Below are 22,559 nucleotides of genomic sequence, written 5' to 3' on the forward strand. Positions count from 1 at the left end.
GTGTAGTAGTAGGTAAAGTTGTTGTAAAGGTACTTGTTTCAGTACTTGTTGGGGATGTAGTACTCATTGTAGTATCAGGTAATGTCTGAGTTGTTGCAGCCGTGGTAATTAATGTAGTTGTAGACTGTGTAGTGGTAGGAAGAGTTGTTGTAAGGGTTGTTCCTGATGTAATTGTTTCAGAACTTGTTGGGGATGTAGTAGAAGTTGTAGTATCAGGTGATGTCTGAGTTGTTGCAGCCGTGGTGCTTAAAGTAGTTGTAGACTGTGTAGTAGTAGGTAGAGTTGTTCTAAGGGTACTTGTTTCTGTACTTGTTGGGGAGGTAGTACTAGTTGTAGTATCAGGTGAGGTCTGTGTTGTTGCAGCTGCGGTGGTTAGAGTAGTTGTCGACTGTGTAGTAGTAGGTAGAGATGTTGTAAGGGTACTTGTTTCTGTACTTGTTGGGGAGGTAGTACTAGTAGTATCAGGTGAAACCTGTGTTGTTGCAGCCGCAGTGGTTAGAGTAGTTGTCGATTGTGTAGTAGTAGATAGTGTTGTTGTAAAGGTACTTGTTTCAGTACTTGTTGGAGATGTAGTGCTAGTTGTAGTATCAGGTGATGTCTGAGTTGTTGCAGCCGTGGTAATTAAAGTAGTTGTAGACTGTGTAGTGGTAGGAAGAGTTGTTGTAAGGGTTGTTCCTGATGTACTTGTTTCAGAACTTGTTGGGGATGTAGTAGAAGTTGTGGTATCAGGTGATGTCTGAGTTGTTGCAGCCGTGGTGGTTAAAGTAGTTGTAGATTGTGTAGTAGTAGGTAGAGTTGTTGTAAGGGTACTTGTTTCTGTACTTGTTGGGGAGGTAGTACTAGTAGTATCAGTTGAAGTCTCTGTTGTTGCAGCCGCAGTGGTTAGAGTAGTTGTCGACTGTGTAGTTGTAGGTAGAGTTGTTGTAAAGGTACTTGTTTCTGTACTTGTTGGGGTGGTATTACTAGTAGTATCAGTTGAGGTCTGTGTGGTTGCAGCCGCAGTGGTTAGAGTAGTTGTTGACTGTGTAGTAGTAGGTAGAGTTGTTGTAAAGGTACTTGTTTCAGTACTTGATGGGGATGTAGTGCTAGTTGTAGTATCAGGTGATGTCTGAATTGTTGCAGCCGTGGTAATTAAAGTAGTTGTAGACTGTGTAGTGGTAGGAAGAGTTGTTGTAAGGGTACTCGTTTCAGAACTTGTTGGGGATGTAGTAGAAGTTGTAGTATCAGGTGATGTCTGAGTTGCTGCAGCCGTGGTGCTTAAAGTAGTTGTAGACTGTGTAGTAGTAGGTAGAGTTGTTGTAAGGGTTGTTCCTGATGTACTTGTTTCTGTACTTGTTGGGGAGGTAGTACTAGTAGTAGTATCAGGTGAGGTCTGTGTTGTTGTAGCTGCAGTGGTTAGAGTAGTTGTCGACTGTGTAGTAGTAGGTAGAGTTGTTGTAAAGGTACTTATTTCTGTACTTGTTGGGGTGGTATTAATAGTAGTATCAGTTGAGGTCTGTGTTGTTGTAGCTGCAGTGGTTTGAGTAGTTGTCGACTGTGTAGTAGTAGGTAGAGTTGTTGTAAGGGTACTTGTTTCTGTACTTGTTGGGGAGGTAGTACTAGTAGTGTCGGGTGAAGTCTCTGTTGTTGCAGCCGCAGTGATTGGAGTAGTTGTCGACTGTGTAGTAGTAGATAGTGTTGTTGTAAAGGTACTTGTTTCAGTACTTGTTAGGGATGTAGTGTTAGTTGTAGTATCAGGTGATGTCTGTGTTGTTGCAGCCGTGCTAATTAAAGTAGTTGTAGACTGTGTAGTGGTAGGAAGAGTTGTTGTAAAGGTTGTTCCTGATGTACTTGTTTCAGAACTTGTTGGGGATGTAGTAGAAGTTGTAGTATCAGGTGATGTCTGAGTTGTTGCAGCCATGGTGGTTAAAGTAGTTGTAGACTGTGTAGTAGTAGGTAGAGTTGTTGTAAGGGTACTTGTTTCTGTACTTGTTTGGGATGTAGTACCAGTTGTAGTATCAGTTGAGTTCTGTGTGGTTGCAGCCGCCGCGGTTAGAGTAGTTGTCGATTGTGTAGTAGTAGTTAGAGTTGTTGTAAAGGTACTTGTTTCAGTACTTGTTGGGGATGTAGTGCTAGTTGTAGTATCAGGTGATGACTGAGTTGTTGCAGCCGTGGTAATTAAAGTAGTTGTAGACTGTGTAGTAGTAGGTAGAGTTGTTGTAAGGGTACTTGTTTCTGTACTTGTTGGGGATGGAGTACTAGTAGTATCAGGTAAGGTCTGTGTTGTTGCAGCCGCAGTGGTTAGAGTAGTTGTCGACTGTGTAGTAGTAGGTAAAGTTGTTGTAAAGGTACTTGTTTCAGTACTTGTTGGGGATGTAGTACTAGTTGTAGTATCAGGTAATGTCTGAGTTGTTGCAGCCGTGGTGGATAAAGTAGTTGTAGACTGTGTAGTGGTAGGAAGAGTTGTTGTAAGGGTACTTGTTTCAGAACTTGTTGGGGATGTAGTAGAAGTTGTAGTATCAGGTGATGTCTGAGTTGTTGCAGCTGTGGTGCTTAAAGTAGTTGTAGACTGTGTAGTGGTAGGAAGAGTTGATGTAAGGGTTGTTCCTGATGTACTTGTTTCAGAACTTGTAGGGGATGTAGTAGAAGTTGTATTATCAGGTGAAGTCTGAGTTGTTGTAGCCGTGGTGGTTAAAGTAGTTGTAGACTGTGTAGTAGTAGGTAGAGTTGTTGTAAAGGTACTTGTTTCTCTACTTGTTGAGGAGGTAGTACTAGTAGTATCAGGTGAGGTCTGTGTGGTTGCAGCCGTGGTGATAAAAGTAGTTGTAGACTGTGAAGTTGTAGGTAGAGTTGTTGTAAGGGTACTTGTTTCTGTACTTGTCGGGGATGGAGTACTAGTAGTATCAGGTGAGGTCTGTGTTGTTGCAGCCGTGCTAATTAAAGTAGTTGTAGACTGTGTAGTGGTAGGTAGAGTTGTTGTAAGGGTTGTTCCTGATGTACTTGTTTCAGAACTTGTTGGGGATGTAGTAGAAGTTGTAGTATCAGGTGATGTCTGAGTTGTTGCAGCCGTGGTGGTTAAAGTAGTTGTAGACTGTGTAGTAGTAGGTAGAGTTGTTGTAAGGGTACTTGTTTCTGTACTTGTTGGGGAGGTAGTACTAGTAGTATCAGGTGAAGTCTGTGTTGTTGCAGCTGCAGTGGTAAAAGTAGTTGTCGATTGTGTAGTAGTAGGTAAAGTTGTTGTAAAGGTACTTGTTTCAGTACTTGTTGGGGATGTAGTGCTAGTTGTAGTATCAGGTGATGTCTGAGTTGTTGCAGCCGGACTGGTAAGAGTAGTTGTCGATTGTGAAGTAGTAGGTAAAGTTGTTGTAAAGGAACTTGTTTCAGTACTTGTTGGGGATGTAGTACTACTTGTAGTATCAGGTGATGTCTGAGTTGTTGCAGCCGTGGTAATTAAAGTAGTTGTAGACTGTGTAGTGGTAGGAAGAGTTGTTGTAAGGGTTGTTCCTGATGTACTTGTTTCAGAACTTGTTGGGGATGTAGTAGAAGTTGTAGTATCAGGTGATGTCTGAGTTGTTGCAGCCGTGGTGCTTAAAGTAGTTGTCGACTGTGTAGTAGTAGGTAGAGTTGTTGTAAGGGTACTTGATTCTGTACTTGCTGGGGATGGAGTACTAGTAGTATCAGTTGAGGTCTGTGTTGTTGCAGCCGCAGTGGTTAGAGTAGTTGTCGACTGTGTAGTAGTAGGTAGAGTTGTTGTAAATGTACTTGTTTCAGTACTTGATGGGGATATAGTACTAGTTGTAGTATCAGGTGATGTCTGAGTTGTTGCAGCTGTGGTGGATAATGTAGTTGTAGACTGTGTAGTAGTAGGTAGAGTTGTTGTAAGGGTACTTGTTTCTGTACTTGTTGGGGATGGAGTACTAGTAGTATCAGTTGTGGTCTGTGTTGTTGCAGCCGCAGTGGTTAGAGTAGTTGTCGACTGTGTAGTAGTAGGTAGAGTTGTTGTAAATGTACTTGTTTCAGTACTTGTTGGGGATGTAGTACTAGTTGTAGTATCAGGTGATGTCTGAGTTGTTGCAGCCGTGGTGGTTAAAGTAGTTGTAGACTGTGTAGTAGTAGGTAGAGATGTTGTAAGGGTACTTGTTTCTGTACTTGTTGGGGACGTAGTACTAGTAGTATCAGGTGAAGTCTGTGTTGTTGCAGCCGCAGTGGTTAGAGTAGTTGTCGACTGTGTAGTAGTAGGTAGAGTTGTTGTAAATGTACTTGTTTCAGTACTTGTTGGGGATGGAGTACTAGTAGTATCAGTTGAGGTCTGTGTTGTTGCAGCCACAGTGGTTAGAGTAGTTTTCGACTGTGTAGTAGTAGGTAGAGTTGTTGTAAATGTACTTGTTTCAGTACTTGTTGGGGATGTAGTACTAGTTGTAGTATCAGGTGATGTCTGAGTTGTTGCAGCCGTGGTGGTTAAAGTAGTTGTAGACTGTGTAGTAGTAGGTAGAGATGTTGTAAGGGTACTTGTTTCTGTACTTGTTGGGGAGGTAGTACTAGTAGTATCAGGTGAAGTCTGTGTTGTTGCAGCCGCAGTGGTTAGAGTAGTTGTCGACTGTGTAGTAGTAGGTAGAGTTGTTGTAAATGTACTTGTTTCAGTACTTGTTGGGGATGTAGTACTAGTTGTAGTATCAGGTGATGTCTGAGTTGTTGCAGCCGTATTGGTTAAAGTAGTTGTAGACTGTGTAGTAGTAGGTAGAGATGTTGTAAGGGTACTTGTTTCTGTACTTGTTGGGGAGGTTGTACTAGTAGTATCAGGTGAAGTCTGTGTTGTTGCAGCCGCTGTGGTTAGAGTAGTTGTCGATTGTGTAGTAGTAGGTAAAGTTGTTGTAAAGGTACTTGTTTCAGTACTTGTTGGGGATGTAGTACTTGTTGTGGTATCAGGTGATATCTGAGTTGTTGCAGCCGTGGTAATTAAAGTAGTTGTAGACTGTGTAGTGGTAGGAAGAGTTGATGTAAGGGTTGTTCCTGATGTACTTGTTTCAGAACTTGTAGGGGATGTAGTAGAAGTTGTATTATCAGGTGAAGTCTGAGTTGTTGTAGCCGTGGTGGTTAAAGTAGTTGTAGACTGTGTAGTAGTAGGTAGAGTTGTTGTAAAGGTACTTGTTTCTCTACTTGTTGAGGAGGTAGTACTAGTAGTATCAGGTGAGGTCTGTGTGGTTGCAGCCGTGGTGATAAAAGTAGTTGTAGACTGTGAAGTTGTAGGTAGAGTTGTTGTAAGGGTACTTGTTTCTGTACTTGTCGGGGATGGAGTACTAGTAGTATCAGGTGAGGTCTGTGTTGTTGCAGCCGTGCTAATTAAAGTAGTTGTAGACTGTGTAGTGGTAGGTAGAGTTGTTGTAAGGGTTGTTCCTGATGTACTTGTTTCAGAACTTGTTGGGGATGTAGTAGAAGTTGTAGTATCAGGTGATGTCTGAGTTGTTGCAGCCGTGGTGGTTAAAGTAGTTGTAGACTGTGTAGTAGTAGGTAGAGTTGTTGTAAGGGTACTTGTTTCTGTACTTGTTGGGGAGGTAGTACTAGTAGTATCAGGTGAAGTCTGTGTTGTTGCAGCTGCAGTGGTAAAAGTAGTTGTCGATTGTGTAGTAGTAGGTAAAGTTGTTGTAAAGGTACTTGTTTCAGTACTTGTTGGGGATGTAGTGCTAGTTGTAGTATCAGGTGATGTCTGAGTTGTTGCAGCCGGACTGGTAAGAGTAGTTGTCGATTGTGAAGTAGTAGGTAAAGTTGTTGTAAAGGAACTTGTTTCAGTACTTGTTGGGGATGTAGTACTACTTGTAGTATCAGGTGATGTCTGAGTTGTTGCAGCCGTGGTAATTAAAGTAGTTGTAGACTGTGTAGTGGTAGGAAGAGTTGTTGTAAGGGTTGTTCCTGATGTACTTGTTTCAGAACTTGTTGGGGATGTAGTAGAAGTTGTAGTATCAGGTGATGTCTGAGTTGTTGCAGCCGTGGTGCTTAAAGTAGTTGTCGACTGTGTAGTAGTAGGTAGAGTTGTTGTAAGGGTACTTGATTCTGTACTTGCTGGGGATGGAGTACTAGTAGTATCAGTTGAGGTCTGTGTTGTTGCAGCCGCAGTGGTTAGAGTAGTTGTCGACTGTGTAGTAGTAGGTAGAGTTGTTGTAAATGTACTTGTTTCAGTACTTGATGGGGATATAGTACTAGTTGTAGTATCAGGTGATGTCTGAGTTGTTGCAGCTGTGGTGGATAATGTAGTTGTAGACTGTGTAGTAGTAGGTAGAGTTGTTGTAAGGGTACTTGTTTCTGTACTTGTTGGGGATGGAGTACTAGTAGTATCAGTTGTGGTCTGTGTTGTTGCAGCCGCAGTGGTTAGAGTAGTTGTCGACTGTGTAGTAGTAGGTAGAGTTGTTGTAAATGTACTTGTTTCAGTACTTGTTGGGGATGTAGTACTAGTTGTAGTATCAGGTGATGTCTGAGTTGTTGCAGCCGTGGTGGTTAAAGTAGTTGTAGACTGTGTAGTAGTAGGTAGAGATGTTGTAAGGGTACTTGTTTCTGTACTTGTTGGGGACGTAGTACTAGTAGTATCAGGTGAAGTCTGTGTTGTTGCAGCCGCAGTGGTTAGAGTAGTTGTCGACTGTGTAGTAGTAGGTAGAGTTGTTGTAAATGTACTTGTTTCAGTACTTGTTGGGGATGGAGTACTAGTTGTAGTATCAGGTGATGTCTGAGTTGTTGCAGCCGTATTGGTTAAAGTAGTTGTAGACTGTGTAGTAGTAGGTAGAGATGTTGTAAGGGTACTTGTTTCTGTACTTGTTGGGGAGGTTGTACTAGTAGTATCAGGTGAAGTCTGTGTTGTTGCAGCCGCTGTGGTTAGAGTAGTTGTCGATTGTGTAGTAGTAGGTAAAGTTGTTGTAAAGGTACTTGTTTCAGTACTTGTTGGGGATGTAGTACTTGTTGTGGTATCAGGTGATATCTGAGTTGTTGCAGCCGTGGTAATTAAAGTAGTTGTAGACTGTGTAGTGGTAGGAAGAGTTGTTGTAAGGGTTGTTCCTGATGTACTTGTTTCAGAACTTGTTGGGGATGTAGTAGAAGTTGTAGTATCAGGTGATGTCTGAGTTGTTGCAGCCGTGGTGCTTAAAGTAGTTGTCGACTGTGTAGTAGTAGGTAGAGTTGTTGTAAAGGTACTTGTTTCAGTACTTGTTGGGGATGTACTACTAGTTGTAGTATCAGGTGATGTCTGAGTTGTTGCAGTCGGACTGGTAAGAGTAGTTGTCGATCGTGTAGTAGTAGGTAAAGTTGTTGTAAAGGTACTTGTTTCAGTACTTGTTGGGGATGTAGTACTAGTTGTAGTATCAGGTGATGTCTGAGTTGTTGCAGCCGTGGTAATTAAAGTAGTTGTAGACTGTGTAGTGGTAGGAAGAGTTGTTGTAAGGGTTGTTCCTGATGTACTTGTTTCAGAACTTGTTGGGGATGTAGTAGAAGTTGTAGTATCAGGTGATGTATGAGTTGTTATAGCCGTGGTGATTAAAGTAGTTGTAGACTGTGTAGTAGTAGGTAGAGTTGTTATAAGGGTACTTGTTTCTGTACTTGTTGGATATGGAGTACTAGTAGTATCAGTTGAGGTCTGTGTTGTTGCAGTCGGACTGGTAAGAGTAGTTGTCGACTGTGTAGTAGTAGGTAGAGTTGTTGTAAAGTTACTTGTTTCAGTACGTTTTGGGGATGTAGTGCTATTTGTAGTATCAGGTGATGTCTGAGTTGTTGCAGCCGTGGTGCTTAAAGTAGTTGTAGACTGTGTAGTAGTAGGTAGAGTTGTTGTAAGGGTACTTGTTTCTGCACTTGTTGGGGATGGAGTACTAGTAGTATCAGTTGAGGTCTGTGTTGTTGCAGCTGCAGTGGTTAGAGTAGTTGTCGACTGTGTAGTAGTAGGTAGAGTTGTTGTAAATGTACTTGTTTCAGTACTTGTTGGGGATGTAGTACTAGTTGTAGTATCAGGTGATGTCTGAGTTGTTGCAGCCGTGGTAATTAAAGTAGTTGTAGACTGTGTAGTGGCAGGAAGAGTTGTTGTAAGGGTTGTTCCTGATGTACTTGTTTCAGAACTTGTTGGGGATGTAGTAGAAGTTGTAGTATCAGGTGATGTCTGAGTTTTTGCAGCCGTGGTGCTTAAAGTAGTTGTCGACTGTGTAGTAGTAGGTAGAGTTGTTGTAAAGGTACTTGTTTCAGTACTTGTTGGGGATGTAGTGCTAGTTGTAGTATCAGGTGATGACTGAGTTGTTGCAGCCGTGGTAATTAAAGTAGTTGTAGACTGTGTAGTGGTAGGAAGCGTTGTTGTAAGGGTAGTTCCTGATGTACTTGTTTCAGAACTTGTTGAGGATGTAGTAGAAGTTGTAGTATCAGGTGATGTCTGAGTTGTTGCAGCCGTGGTGGATAAAGTAGTTGTAGACTGTGTAGTAGTAGGTAGAGTTGTTGTAAGGGTACTTGTTTCTGTACTTGTTGGGGATGGAGTACTAGTAGTATTAGTTGACGTCTGTGTTGTTGAAGCCGAATTGGTTAGAGTAGTTGTCAACTGTGTAGTAGTAGGTAAAGTTGTTGTAAATGTACTTGTTTTAGTACTTGTTGGGGATGTAGTACTAGTTGTAGTATCATGTGATGTCTGAGTAGTTGCAGCCGTGGTGGTTAAAGTAGTTGTAGACTGTGTAGTAGTAGGTAGAGATGTTGTAAGGGTACTTGTTTCTGTACTTGTTGGGGATGGAGTACTAGTAGTATCAGTTGAGGTCTGTGTTGTTGCAGCCGCAGTGGTTAGAGTAGTTGTCGACTGTGTAGTAGTAGGTAGAGTTGTTGTAAATGTACTTGTTTCAGTACTTGTTGGGGATGTAGTACTAGTTGTAGTATCAGGTGATGTCTGAGTTGTTGCAGCCGTGGTGCTTAAAGTAGTTGTCGACTGTGTAGTAGTAGGTAGAGTTGTTGTAAAGGTACTTGTTTCAGTACTTGTTGAGGATGTAGTGCTAGTTGTAGTATCAGGTGATGTCTGAGTTGTTGCAGTCGGACTGGTAAGAGTAGTTGTCGATTGTGTAGTAGTAGGTAAAGTTGTTGTAAAGGTACTTGTTTCAGTACTTGTTGGGGATGTAGTACTAGTTGTAGTATCAGGTGATGTCTGAGTTGTTGCAGCCGTGGTAATAAAAGTAGTTGTAGACTGTGTAGTGGTAGGAAGAGTTGTTGTAAGGGTTGTACCTGATGTACTTGTTTCAGAACTTGTTGGGGATGTAGTAGAAGTTGTAGTATCAGGTGATGTCTGAGTTGTTGCAGCCGTGGTGCTTAAAGTAGTTGTCGACTGTGTAGTAGTAGGTAGAGTTGTTGTAAAGGTACTTGTTTCAGTACTTGTTGGGGATGTAGTGCTAGTTGTAGTATCAGGTGATGTCTGAGTTGTTGCATTCGGACTGGTAAGAGTAGTTGTCGATTGTGTAGTAGTAGATAGAGTTGTTGTAAAGTTACTTGTTTCAGTACTTGTTGGGGATGTAGTGCTAGTTGTAGTATCAGGTGATGACTGAGTTGTTGCAGCCGTGGTAATTGAAGTAGTTGTAGACTGTGTAGTGGTAGGAAGAGTTGTTGTAAGGGTTGTTCCTGATGTACTTGTTTCAGAACTTGTTGGGGATGTAGTAGAAGTTGTAGTATCAGGTGATGTCTGAGTTGTTGCAGCCGTGGTGGATAAAGTAGTTGTAGACTGTGTAGTAGTAGGAAGAGTTGTTGTAAGGGTACTTGTTTCTGTACTTATTGGGGATGGAGTACTAGTAGTATCAGTTGAGGTCTGTGTTGTTGCAGCCGCAGTGGTTAAAGTAGTTGTAGACTGTGTAGTAGTAGGTAGAGTTGTTGTAAGGGTACTTGTTTCTGTACTTGTTGGGGAGGTAGTACTAGTAGTATCAGGTGAGGTCTGTGTGGTTACAGCCGTGCTGCTTAAAGTAGTTGTAGACTGTGTAGTAGTAGGTAGAGTTGTTGTAAAGGTACTTGTTTCAGTACTTTTTGGGGATGTAGTGCTAGTTGTAGTATCAGGTGATGTCTGAGTTGTTGCAGCCGTGGTCATTAAAGTAGATGTAGACTGTGTAGTGGTAGGAAGAGTTGTTGTAAGGGTTTTTCCTGATGTACTTGTTTCTGTACTTGTTGGGGAGGTAGTACTAGTTGTAGTATCAGGTGAGATCTGTGTTGTTGTAGCTGCAGTGGTTAGAGTAGTTGTCGACTGTGTAGTAGCAGGTAGAGTTGTTGTAAAGGTACTTGTTTCAGTACTTGTTGGGGATGTAGTGCTAGTTGTAGTATCAGGTGATGTCTGAGTTGTTGCGACCGTGGTAATTAAAGTAGTTGTAGACTGTGTAGTAGTAGGTAGAGTTGTTGTAAGGGTACTTGTTTCTGTACTTGTTGGATATGGAGTACTAGTAGTATCAGTTGAGGTCTGTGTTGTTGCAGCCGCAGTGGTTAGAGTAGTTGTCGTTTGTGTAGTAGTAGGTAGAGTTGTTGTAAATGTACTTAATTCAGTACTTGTTGGGGATGTAGTACTAGTTGTAGTATCAGGTGATGTCTGAGTTGTTGCAGCCATGGTAATTAAAGTAGTTGTAGACTGTGTAGTGGTAGGAAGAGTTGTTGTAAGGGTTGTTCCTGATGTACTTGTTTCAGAACTTGTTGGGGATGTAGTAGAAGTTGTAGTATCAGGTGATGTCTGAGTTGTTGTAGCCGTGGTGATTAAAGTAGTTGTAGACTGTGTAGTAGTAGGTAGAGTTGTTGTAAGGGTACTTGTTTCTGTACTTGTTGGATATGGAGTACTAGTAGTATCAGTTGAGGTCTGTGTTGTTGCAGCCGCAGTGGTTAGAGTAGTTGTCGTTTGTGTAGTAGTAGGTAGAGTTGTTGTAAATGTACTTAATTCAGTACTTGTTGGGGATGTAGTACTAGTTGTAGTATCAGGTGATGTCTGAGTTGTTGCAGCCATGGTAATTAAAGTAGTTGTAGACTGTGTAGTGGTAGGAAGAGTTGTTGTAAGGGTTGTTCCTGATGTACTTGTTTCAGAACTTGTTGGGGATGTAGTAGAAGTTGTAGTATCAGGTGATGTCTGATTTGTTGCAGCCGTGGTGCTTAAAGTAGTTGTCGACTGTGTAGTAGTAGGTAGAGTTGTTGTAAGGGTACTTGTTTCAGTACTTGATGGGGATATAGTACTAGTTGTAGTATCAGGTGATGTCTGAGTTGTTGCAGCTGTGGTGGATAAAGTAGTTGTAGACTGTGTAGTTGTAGGTAGAGTTGTTGTAAGGGTACTTGTTTCTGTACTTGTTGGGGATGGAGTACTAGTAGTATCAGTTGAGGTCTGTGTTGCTGAAGCCGCAGTGGTTAGAGTAGTTGTCGACTGTGTAGTAGTAGGTAGAGTTGTTGTAAATGTACTTGTTTCAGTACTTGTTGGGGATGGAGTACTAGTAGTATCAGTTGAGGTCTGTGTTGTTGCAGCCACAGTGGTTAGAGTAGTTTTCGACTGTGTAGTAGTAGGTAGAGTTGTTGTAAATGTACTTGTTTCAGTACTTGTTGGGGATGTAGTACTAGTTGTAGTATCAGGTGATGTCTGAGTTGTTGCAGCCGTGGTGGTTAAAGTAGTTGTAGACTGTGTAGTAGTAGGTAGAGATGTTGTAAGGGTACTTGTTTCTGTACTTGTTGGGGAGGTAGTACTAGTAGTATCAGGTGAAGTCTGTGTTGTTGCAGCCGCAGTGGTTAGAGTAGTTGTCGACTGTGTAGTAGTAGGTAGAGTTGTTGTAAATGTACTTGTTTCAGTACTTGTTGGGGATGTAGTACTAGTTGTAGTATCAGGTGATGTCTGAGTTGTTGCAGCCGTGGTGGTTAAAGTAGTTGTAGACTGTGTAGTAGTAGGTAGAGATGTTGTAAGGGTACTTGTTTCTGTACTTGTTGGGGAGGTTGTACTAGTAGTATCAGGTGAAGTCTGTGTTGTTGCAGCCGCTGTGGTTAGAGTAGTTGTCGATTGTGTAGTAGTAGGTAAAGTTGTTGTAAAGGTACTTGTTTCTGTACTTGTTGGGGATGGAGTACTAGTAGTATCAGTTGAGGTCTGTGTTGTTGCAGCCACAGTGGTTAGAGTAGTTTTCGACTGTTTAGTAGTAGGTAGAGTTGTTGTAAATGTACTTGTTTCAGTACTTGTTGGGGATGTAGTACTAGTTGTAGTATCAGGTGATGTCTGAGTTGTTGCAGCCGTGGTGGTTAAAGTAGTCGTAGACTGTGTAGTAGTAGGTAGAGATGTTGTAAGGGTACTTGTTTCTGTACTTGTTGGGGAGGTAGTACTAGTAGTATCAGGTGAAGTCTGTGTTGTTGCAGCCGCAGTGGTTAGAGTAGTTGTCGATTGTGTAGTAGTAGGTAAAGTTGTTGTAAAGGTACTTGTTTCAGTACTTGTTGGGGATGTAGTACTAGTTGTGGTATCAGGTGATATCTGAGTTGTTGCAGCCGTGGTAATTAAAGTAGTTGTAGACTGTGTAGTGGTAGGAAGAGTTGTTGTAAGGGTTGTTCCTGATGTACTTGTTTCAGAACTTGTTGGGGATGTAGTAGAAGTTGTAGTATCAGGTGATGTCTGAGTTGTTGCAGCCGTGGTGCTTAAAGTAGTTGTCGACTGTGTAGTAGTAGGTAGAGTTGTTGTAAAGGTACTTGTTTCAGTACTTGTTGGGGATGTAGTGCTAGTTGTAGTATCAGGTGATGACTGAGTTGTTGCAGCCGTGGTAATTAAAGTAGTTGTAGACTGTGTAGTGGTAGGAAGCGTTGTTGTAAGGGTAGTTCCTGATGTACTTGTTTCAGAACTTGTTGAGGATGTAGTAGAAGTTGTAGTATCAGGTGATGTCTGATTTGTTGCAGCCGTGGTGGATAAAGTAGTTGTAGACTGTGTAGTAGTAGGTAGAGTTGTTGTAAGGGTACTTGTTTCTGTACTTGTTGGGGATGGAGTACTAGTAGTATCAGTTGACGTCTGTGTTGTTGAAGCCGCAGTGGTTAGAGTAGTTGTCGACTGTGTAGTAGTAGGTAAAGTTGTTGTAAATGTACTTGTTTCAGTACTTGTTGGGGATGTAGTACTAGTTGTAGTATCAGGTGATGTCTGAGTAGTTGCAGCCGTGGTGGTTAAAGTATTTGTAGACTGTGTAGTAGTAGTTAGAGATGTTGTAAGGGTACTTGTTTCTGTACTTGTTGGGGATGGAGTACTAGTAGTATCAGTTGAGGTCTGTGTTGTTGCAGCCGCAGTGGTTAGAGTAGTTGTCGACTGTGTAGTAGTAGGTAGAGTTGTTGTAAATGTACTTGTTTCAGTACTTGTTGGGGATGTAGTACTAGTTGTAGTATCAGGTGATGTCTGAGTTGTTGCAGCCGTGGTGCTTAAAGTAGTTGTCGACTGTGTAGTAGTAGGTAGAGTTGTTGTAAAGGTACTTGTTTCAGTACTTGTTGAGGATGTAGTGCTAGTTGTAGTATCAGGTGATGTCTGAGTTGTTGCAGTCGGACTGGTAAGAGTAGTTGTCGATTGTGTAGTAGTAGGTAAAGTTGTTGTAAAGGTACTTGTTTCAGTACTTGTTGGGGATGTAGTACTAGTTGTAGTATCAGGTGATGTCTGAGTTGTTGCAGCCGTGGTAATAAAAGTAGTTGTAGACTGTGTAGTGGTAGGAAGAGTTGTTGTAAGGGTTGTACCTGATGTACTTGTTTCAGAACTTGTTGGGGATGTAGTAGAAGTTGTAGTATCAGGTGATGTCTGAGTTGTTGCAGCCGTGGTGCTTAAAGTAGTTGTCGACTGTGTAGTAGTAGGTAGAGTTGTTGTAAAGGTACTTGTTTCAGTACTTGTTGGGGATGTAGTGCTAGTTGTAGTATCAGGTGATGTCTGAGTTGTTGCATTCGGACTGGTAAGAGTAGTTGTCGATTGTGTAGTAGTAGATAGAGTTGTTGTAAAGTTACTTGTTTCAGTACTTGTTGGGGATGTAGTGCTAGTTGTAGTATCAGGTGATGACTGAGTTGTTGCAGCCGTGGTAATTGAAGTAGTTGTAGACTGTGTAGTGGTAGGAAGAGTTGTTGTAAGGGTTGTTCCTGATGTACTTGTTTCAGAACTTGTTGGGGATGTAGTAGAAGTTGTAGTATCAGGTGATGTCTGAGTTGTTGCAGCCGTGGTGGATAAAGTAGTTGTAGACTGTGTAGTAGTAGGAAGAGTTGTTGTAAGGGTACTTGTTTCTGTACTTATTGGGGATGGAGTACTAGTAGTATCAGTTGAGGTCTGTGTTGTTGCAGCCGCAGTGGTTAGAGTAGTTGTCGTTTGTGTAGTAGTAGGTAGAGTTGTTGTAAATGTACTTAATTCAGTACTTGTTGGGGATGTAGTACTAGTTGTAGTATCAGGTGATGTCTGAGTTGTTGCAGCCGTGGTAATTAAAGTAGTTGTAGACTGTGTAGTGGTAGGAAGAGTTGTTGTAAGGGTTGTTCCTGATGTACTAGTTTCAGAACTTGTTGGGGATGTAGTAGAAGTTGTAGTATCAGGTGATGCCTGAGTTGTTGTAGCCGTGGTGGTTAAAGTAGTTGTAGACTGTGTAGTAGTAGGTAGAGTTGTTGTAAGGGTTGTTCCTGATGTACTAGTTTCAGAACTTGTTGGGGATGTAGTGCTAGTTGTAGTATCAAGTGAGGTCTGTGTGGTTGCAGTCGTGGTGCTTAAAGTAGTTGTAGACTGTGTAGTAGTAGGTAGAGTTGTTGTAAGGGTACTTGTTTCTGTACTTGTTGGGGATGGAGTACTAGTAGTATTAGTTGACGTCTGTGTTGTTGAAGCCGAATTGGTTAGAGTAGTTGTCAACTGTGTAGTAGTAGGTAAAGTTGTTGTAAATGTACTTGTTTTAGTACTTGTTGGGGATGTAGTACTAGTTGTAGTATCATGTGATGTCTGAGTAGTTGCAGCCGTGGTGGTTAAAGTAGTTGTAGACTGTGTAGTAGTAGGTAGAGATGTTGTAAGGGTACTTGTTTCTGTACTTGTTGGGGATGGAGTACTAGTAGTATCAGTTGAGGTCTGTGTTGTTGCAGCCGCAGTGGTTAGAGTAGTTGTCGACTGTGTAGTAGTAGGTAGAGTTGTTGTAAATGTACTTGTTTCAGTACTTGTTGGGGATGTAGTACTAGTTGTAGTATCAGGTGATGTCTGAGTTGTTGCAGCCGTGGTGCTTAAAGTAGTTGTCGACTGTGTAGTAGTAGGTAGAGTTGTTGTAAAGGTACTTGTTTCAGTACTTGTTGAGGATGTAGTGCTAGTTGTAGTATCAGGTGATGTCTGAGTTGTTGCAGTCGGACTGGTAAGAGTAGTTGTCGATTGTGTAGTAGTAGGTAAAGTTGTTGTAAAGGTACTTGTTTCAGTACTTGTTGGGGATGTAGTACTAGTTGTAGTATCAGGTGATGTCTGAGTTGTTGCAGCCGTGGTAATAAAAGTAGTTGTAGACTGTGTAGTGGTAGGAAGAGTTGTTGTAAGGGTTGTACCTGATGTACTTGTTTCAGAACTTGTTGGGGATGTAGTAGAAGTTGTAGTATCAGGTGATGTCTGAGTTGTTGCAGCCGTGGTGCTTAAAGTAGTTGTCGACTGTGTAGTAGTAGGTAGAGTTGTTGTAAAGGTACTTGTTTCAGTACTTGTTGGGGATGTAGTGCTAGTTGTAGTATCAGGTGATGTCTGAGTTGTTGCATTCGGACTGGTAAGAGTAGTTGTCGATTGTGTAGTAGTAGATAGAGTTGTTGTAAAGTTACTTGTTTCAGTACTTGTTGGGGATGTAGTGCTAGTTGTAGTATCAGGTGATGACTGAGTTGTTGCAGCCGTGGTAATTGAAGTAGTTGTAGACTGTGTAGTGGTAGGAAGAGTTGTTGTAAGGGTTGTTCCTGATGTACTTGTTTCAGAACTTGTTGGGGATGTAGTAGAAGTTGTAGTATCAGGTGATGTCTGAGTTGTTGCAGCCGTGGTGGATAAAGTAGTTGTAGACTGTGTAGTAGTAGGTAGAGTTGTTGTAAGGGTACTTGTTTCTGTACTTGTTGGGGAGGTAGTACTAGTAGTATCAGGTGAGGTCTGTGTGGTTACAGCCGTGCTGCTTAAAGTAGTTGTAGACTGTGTAGTAGTAGGTAGAGTTGTTGTAAAGGTACTTGTTTCAGTACTTTTTGGGGATGTAGTGCTAGTTGTAGTATCAGGTGATGTCTGAGTTGTTGCAGCCGTGGTCATTAAAGTAGATGTAGACTGTGTAGTGGTAGGAAGAGTTGTTGTAAGGGTTTTTCCTGATGTACTTGTTTCTGTACTTGTTGGGGAGGTAGTACTAGTTGTAGTATCAGGTGAGATCTGTGTTGTTGTAGCTGCAGTGGTTAGAGTAGTTGTCGACTGTGTAGTAGCAGGTAGAGTTGTTGTAAAGGTACTTGTTTCAGTACTTGTTGGGGATGTAGTGCTAGTTGTAGTATCAGGTGATGTCTGAGTTGTTGCGACCGTGGTAATTAAAGTAGTTGTAGACTGTGTAGTAGTAGGTAGAGTTGTTGTAAGGGTACTTGTTTCTGTACTTGTTGGATATGGAGTACTAGTAGTATCAGTTGAGGTCTGTGTTGTTGCAGCCGCAGTGGTTAGAGTAGTTGTCGTTTGTGTAGTAGTAGGTAGAGTTGTTGTAAATGTACTTAATTCAGTACTTGTTGGGGATGTAGTACTAGTTGTAGTATCAGGTGATGTCTGAGTTGTTGCAGCCATGGTAATTAAAGTAGTTGTAGACTGTGTAGTGGTAGGAAGAGTTGTTGTAAGGGTTGTTCCTGATGTACTTGTTTCAGAACTTGTTGGGGATGTAGTAGAAGTTGTAGTATCAGGTGATGTCTGAGTTGTTGTAGCCGTGGTGATTAAAGTAGTTGTAGACTGTGTAGTAGTAGGTAGAGTTGTTGTAAGGGTACTTGTTTCTGTACTTGTTGGATATGGAGTACTAGTAGTATCAGTTGAGGTCTGTGTTGTTGCAGCCGCAGTGGTTAGAGTAGTTGTCGTTTGTGTAGTAGTAGGTAGAGTTGTTGTAAATGTACTTAATTCAGTACTTGTTGGGGATGTAGTACTAGTTGTAGTATCAGGTGATGTCTGAGTTGTTGCAGCCATGGTAATTAAAGTAGTTGTAGACTGTGTAGTGGTAGGAAGAGTTGTTGTAAGGGTTGTTCCTGATGTACTTGTTTCAGAACTTGTTGGGGATGTAGTAGAAGTTGTAGTATCAGGTGATGTCTGAGTTGTTGCAGCCGTGGTGCTTAAAGTAGTTGTCGACTGTGTAGTAGTAGGTAGAGTTGTTGTAAGGGTACTTGTTTCAGTACTTGATGGGGATATAGTACTAGTTGTAGTATCAGGTGATGTCTGAGTTGTTGCAGCTGTGGTGGATAAAGTAGTTGTAGACTGTGTAGTTGTAGGTAGAGTTGTTGTAAGGGTACTTGTTTCTGTACTTGTTGGGGATGGAGTACTAGTAGTATCAGTTGAGGTCTGTGTTGCTGAAGCCGCAGTGGTTAGAGTAGTTGTCGACTGTGTAGTAGTAGGTAGAGTTGTTGTAAATGTACTTGTTTCAGTACTTGTTGGGGATGGAGTACTAGTAGTATCAGTTGAGGTCTGTGTTGTTGCAGCCACAGTGGTTAGAGTAGTTTTCGACTGTGTAGTAGTAGGTAGAGTTGTTGTAAATGTACTTGTTTCAGTACTTGTTGGGGATGTAGTACTAGTTGTAGTATCAGGTGATGTCTGAGTTGTTGCAGCCGTGGTGGTTAAAGTAGTTGTAGACTGTGTAGTAGTAGGTAGAGATGTTGTAAGGGTACTTGTTTCTGTACTTGTTGGGGAGGTAGTACTAGTAGTATCAGGTGAAGTCTGTGTTGTTGCAGCCGCAGTGGTTAGAGTAGTTGTCGACTGTGTAGTAGTAGGTAGAGTTGTTGTAAATGTACTTGTTTCAGTACTTGTTGGGGATGTAGTACTAGTTGTAGTATCAGGTGATGTCTGAGTTGTTGCAGCCGTGGTGGTTAAAGTAGTTGTAGACTGTGTAGTAGTAGGTAGAGATGTTGTAAGGGTACTTGTTTCTGTACTTGTTGGGGAGGTTGTACTAGTAGTATCAGGTGAAGTCTGTGTTGTTGCAGCCGCTGTGGTTAGAGTAGTTGTCGATTGTGTAGTAGTAGGTAAAGTTGTTGTAAAGGTACTTGTTTCTGTACTTGTTGGGGAGGTAGTACTAGTAGTATCAGGTGAAGTCTGTGTTGTTGCAGCCGCAGTGGTTAGAGTAGTTGTCGATTGTGTAGTAGTAGGTAAAGTTGTTGTAAAGGTACTTGTTTCAGTACTTGTTGGGGATGTAGTACTAGTTGTGGTATCAGGTGATATCTGAGTTGTTGCAGCCGTGGTAATTAAAGTAGTTGTAGACTGTGTAGTGGTAGGAAGAGTTGTTGTAAGGGTTGTTCCTGATGTACTTGTTTCAGAACTTGTTGGGGATGTAGTAGAAGTTGTAGTATCAGGTGATGTCTGAGTTGTTGCAGCCGTGGTGCTTAAAGTAGTTGTCGACTGTGTAGTAGTAGGTAGAGTTGTTGTAAAGGTACTTGTTTCAGTACTTGTTGGGGATGTACTACTAGTTGTAGTATCAGGTGATGTCTGAGTTGTTGCAGTCGGACTGGTAAGAGTAGTTGTCGATCGTGTAGTAGTAGGTAAAATTGTTGTAAAGGTACTTGTTTCAGTACTTGTTGGGGATGTAGTACTAGTTGTAGTATCAGGTGATGTCTGAGTTGTTGCAGCCGTGGTAATTAAAGTAGTTGTAGACTGTGTAGTGGTAGGAAGAGTTGTTGTAAGGGTTGTTCCTGATGTACTTGTTTCAGAACTTGTTGGGGATGTAGTAGAAGTTGTAGTATCAGGTGATGTCTGAGTTGTTGCAGCCGTGGTGCTTAAAGTAGTTGTCGACTGTGTAGTAGTAGGTAGAGTTGTTGTAAAGGTACTTGTTTCAGTACTTGTTGGGGATGTATTGCTAGTTGTAGTATCAGGTGATGACTGAGTTGTTGCAGCCGTGGTAATTAAAGTAGTTGTAGACTGTGTAGTGGTAGGAAGCGTTGTTGTAAGGGTAGTTCCTGATGTACTTGTTTCAGAACTTGTTGAGGATGTAGTAGAAGTTGTAGTATCAGGTGATGTCTGATTTGTTGCAGCCGTGGTGGATAAAGTAGTTGTAGACTGTGTAGTAGTAGGTAGAGTTGTTGTAAGGGTACTTGTTTCTGTACTTGTTGGGGATGGAGTACTAGTAGTATCAGTTGACGTCTGTGTTGTTGAAGCCGCAGTGGTTAGAGTAGTTGTCGACTGTGTAGTAGTAGGTAAAGTTGTTGTAAATGTACTTGTTTCAGTACTTGTTGGGGATGTAGTACTAGTTGTAGTATCAGGTGATGTCTGAGTAGTTGCAGCCGTGGTGGTTAAAGTATTTGTAGACTGTGTAGTAGTAGTTAGAGATGTTGTAAGGGTACTTGTTTCTGTACTTGTTGGGGATGGAGTACTAGTAGTATCAGTTGAGGTCTGTGTTGTTGCAGCCGCAGTGGTTAGAGTAGTTGTCGACTGTGTAGTAGTAGGTAGAGTTGTTGTAAATGTACTTGTTTCAGTACTTGTTGGGGATGTAGTGCTAGTTGTAGTATCAGGTGATGTCTGAGTTGTTGCAGTCGGACTGGTAAGAGTAGTTGTCGATTGTGTAGTAGTAGGTAAAGTTGTTGTAAAGGTACTTGTTTCAGTACTTGTTGGGGATGTAGTACTAGTTGTAGTATCAGGTGATGTCTGAGTTGTTGCAGCCGTGGTAATAAAAGTAGTTGTCGACTGTGTAGTAGTAGGTAGAGTTGTTGTAAAGGTACTTGTTTCAGTACTTGTTGAGGATGTAGTGCTAGTTGTAGTATCAGGTGATGTCTGAGTTGTTGCAGTCGGACTGGTAAGAGTAGTTGTCGATTGTGTAGTAGTAGGTAAAGTTGTTGTAAAGGTACTTGTTTCAGTACTTGTTGGGGATGTAGTACTAGTTGTAGTATCAGGTGATGTCTGAGTTGTTGCAGCCGTGGTAATAAAAGTAGTTGTAGACTGTGTAGTGGTAGGAAGAGTTGTTGTAAGGGTTGTACCTGATGTACTTGTTTCAGAACTTGTTGGGGATGTAGTAGAAGTTGTAGTATCAGGTGATGTCTGAGTTGTTGCAGCCGTGGTGCTTAAAGTAGTTGTCGACTGTGTAGTAGTAGGTAGAGTTGTTGTAAAGGTACTTGTTTCAGTACTTGTTGGGGATGTAGTGCTAGTTGTAGTATCAGGTGATGTCTGAGTTGTTGCATTCGGACTGGTAAGAGTAGTTGTCGATTGTGTAGTAGTAGATAGAGTTGTTGTAAAGTTAATTGTTTCAGTACTTGTTGGGGATGTAGTGCTAGTTGTAGTATCAGGTGATGACTGAGTTGTTGCAGCCGTGGTAATTGAAGTAGTTGTAGACTGTGTAGTGGTAGGAAGAGTTGTTGTAAGGGTTGTTCCTGATGTACTTGTTTCAGAACTTGTTGGGGATGTAGTAGAAGTTGTAGTATCAGGTGATGTCTGAGTTGTTGCAGCCGTGGTGGATAAAGTAGTTGTAGACTGTGTAGTAGTAGGAAGAGTTGTTGTAAGGGTACTTGTTTCTGTACTTATTGGGGATGGAGTACTAGTAGTATCAGTTGAGGTCTGTGTTGTTGCAGCCGCAGTGGTTAGAGTAGTTGTCGTTTGTGTAGTAGTAGGTAGAGTTGTTGTAAATGTACTTAATTCAGTACTTGTTGGGGATGTAGTACTAGTTGTAGTATCAGGTGATGTCTGAGTTGTTGCAGCCGTGGTAATTAAAGTAGTTGTAGACTGTGTAGTGTTAGGAAGAGTTGTTGTAAGGGTTGTTCCTGATGTACTTGTTTCAGAACTTGTTGGGGATGTAGTAGAAGTTGTAGTATCAGGTGATGCCTGAGTTGTTGTAGCCGTGGTGGTTAAAGTAGTTGTAGACTGTGTAGTAGTAGGTAGAGTTGTTGTAAGGGTACTTGTTTCTGTACTTGTTGGGGAGGAAGTACTAGTAGTATCAGGTGAGGTCTGTGTGTTTGCAGCCGTGGTGCTTAAAGTAGTTGTAGACTGTGTAGTAGTAGGTAGAGTTGTTGTAAGGGTACTTGTTTCTGTACTTGTTGGGGATGGAGTCCTAGTAGTATCAGTTGAGGTCTGTGGTGTTGCAGCCACAGTGGTTAGAGTAGTTGTCGACTGTGTAGTAGTAGGTAGAGTTGTTGTAAGGGTACTTGTTTCTGTACTTGTTGGGGATGTAGTGCTAGTTGTAGTATCAGGTGATGTCTGAGTTGTTGCAGCCGTGGTGGATAAAGTAGTTGTAGACTGTGTAGTAGTAGGTAGAGTTGTTGTAAGGGTACTTGTTTCTGTACTTGTTGGGGATGGAGTACTAGTAGTATCAGTTGAGGTCTGTGTTGTTGCAGCCGCACTGGTTAGAGTAGTTGTCGACTGTGTAGTAGTAGGTAGAGTTGTTGTAAAGGTACTTGTTTCAGTACTTGTTGGGGATGTAGTACTAGTTGTAGTATCAGGTGATGTCTGAGTTGTTGCAGCCGTGGTAATTAAAGTAGTTGTAGACTGTGTAGTGGTAGGAAGAGTTGTTGTAAGGGTTGTTCCTGATGTACTTGTTTCTGTACTTGTTGGGGATGTAGTACTAGTTGTAGTATCAGGTGAGGTCTGTGTTGTTGCAGGTGCGGTGGTTAGAGTAGTTGTCGACTGTGTAGTAGTAGGTAGAGTTGTAAAAGTACTTGTTTCTGTACTTGTTGGGGTGGTATTACTAGTAGTATCAGTTGAGGTCTGTGTGGTTGCAGCCGCAGTGGTTAGAGTAGTTGTCGACTGTGTAGTAGTAGTTAGAGTTGTTGTAAAGGTACTTGTTTCAGTACTTGTTGGGGATGTAGTGCTAGTTGTAGTATCAGGTGATGACTGAGTTGTTGCAGCCGTGGTAATTAAAGTAGTTGTAGACTGTGTAGTGGTAGGAAGAGTTGTTGTAAGAGTTGTTCCTGATGTACTTGTTTCAGAACTTGTTGGGGATGTAGTAGAAGTTGTAGTATCAGGTGATGTCTGAGTTGTTGCAGCCGTGGTGGTTAAAGTGGTTGTAGACTGTGTAGTAGAAGGTAGAGTTGTTGTAAGGGTACTTGTTTCTGTACTTGTTGGGGATGGAGTACTAGTAGTATCAGTTGAGTTCTGTGTTGTTGCAGCCGCAGTGGTTAGAGTAGTTGTCGACTGTGTAGTAGTAGGTAGAGTTGTTGTAAGGGTACTTGTTTCAGTACTTGTTGGGGATGTAGTGCTAGTTGTAGTATCAGTTGATGTCTGAGCTGTTGCAGCCATGGTAATTAAAGTAGTTGTAGACTGTGTGGTGGTAGGAAGAGTTGTTTTAAGGGTTGTTCCTGATGTACTTGTTTCAGAACTTGTTGGGGATGTAGTAGAAGTTGTAGTATCAGGTGATGTCTGAGTTGTTGCAGCCGTGGTGCTTAAAGTATTTGTAGACTGTGTAGTAGTGGGTAGAGTTGTTGTAAGGGTACTTGTTTCTGTACTTGTTGGGGATGTAGTACTAGTTGTAGTATCAGGTGAGGTCTGT

At 41.8% G+C, this 22,559-nt stretch overlaps 1 protein-coding gene across 1 annotated transcript in view; it reads right to left on the reverse strand.

The window, feature by feature from the left end:
- LOC142185552 (uncharacterized) overlaps nucleotides 1–22,309 on the reverse strand; it is a 31,923-nt gene extending 9,614 nt beyond the window's left edge. Inside the window, exons 1-11 of the mRNA XM_075260981.1 lie at nucleotides 22,252–22,309; nucleotides 15,721–15,731; nucleotides 14,335–15,559; nucleotides 13,657–14,187; nucleotides 11,318–12,009; nucleotides 10,547–11,098; nucleotides 6,983–7,081; nucleotides 6,904–6,920; nucleotides 5,681–5,768; nucleotides 2,561–2,686; nucleotides 2,168–2,332 (exon numbers count right to left, since the gene is read on the reverse strand). Of these exons, the coding sequence (XP_075117082.1) occupies nucleotides 2,168–2,332; nucleotides 2,561–2,686; nucleotides 5,681–5,768; nucleotides 6,904–6,920; nucleotides 6,983–7,081; nucleotides 10,547–11,098; nucleotides 11,318–12,009; nucleotides 13,657–14,187; nucleotides 14,335–15,559; nucleotides 15,721–15,731; nucleotides 22,252–22,309 (3,564 nt within the window). The remainder of the gene's footprint in view (nucleotides 1–2,167; nucleotides 2,333–2,560; nucleotides 2,687–5,680; nucleotides 5,769–6,903; nucleotides 6,921–6,982; nucleotides 7,082–10,546; nucleotides 11,099–11,317; nucleotides 12,010–13,656; nucleotides 14,188–14,334; nucleotides 15,560–15,720; nucleotides 15,732–22,251) is intronic.
- Between the last annotated feature and the right edge of the window lie 250 nt (nucleotides 22,310–22,559).

The sequence above is a fragment of the Leptodactylus fuscus genome, chromosome 11 (genome assembly GCF_031893055.1).
Source record: "Leptodactylus fuscus isolate aLepFus1 chromosome 11, aLepFus1.hap2, whole genome shotgun sequence".
Classification (NCBI taxonomy): Eukaryota; Metazoa; Chordata; class Amphibia; order Anura; family Leptodactylidae; genus Leptodactylus; species Leptodactylus fuscus.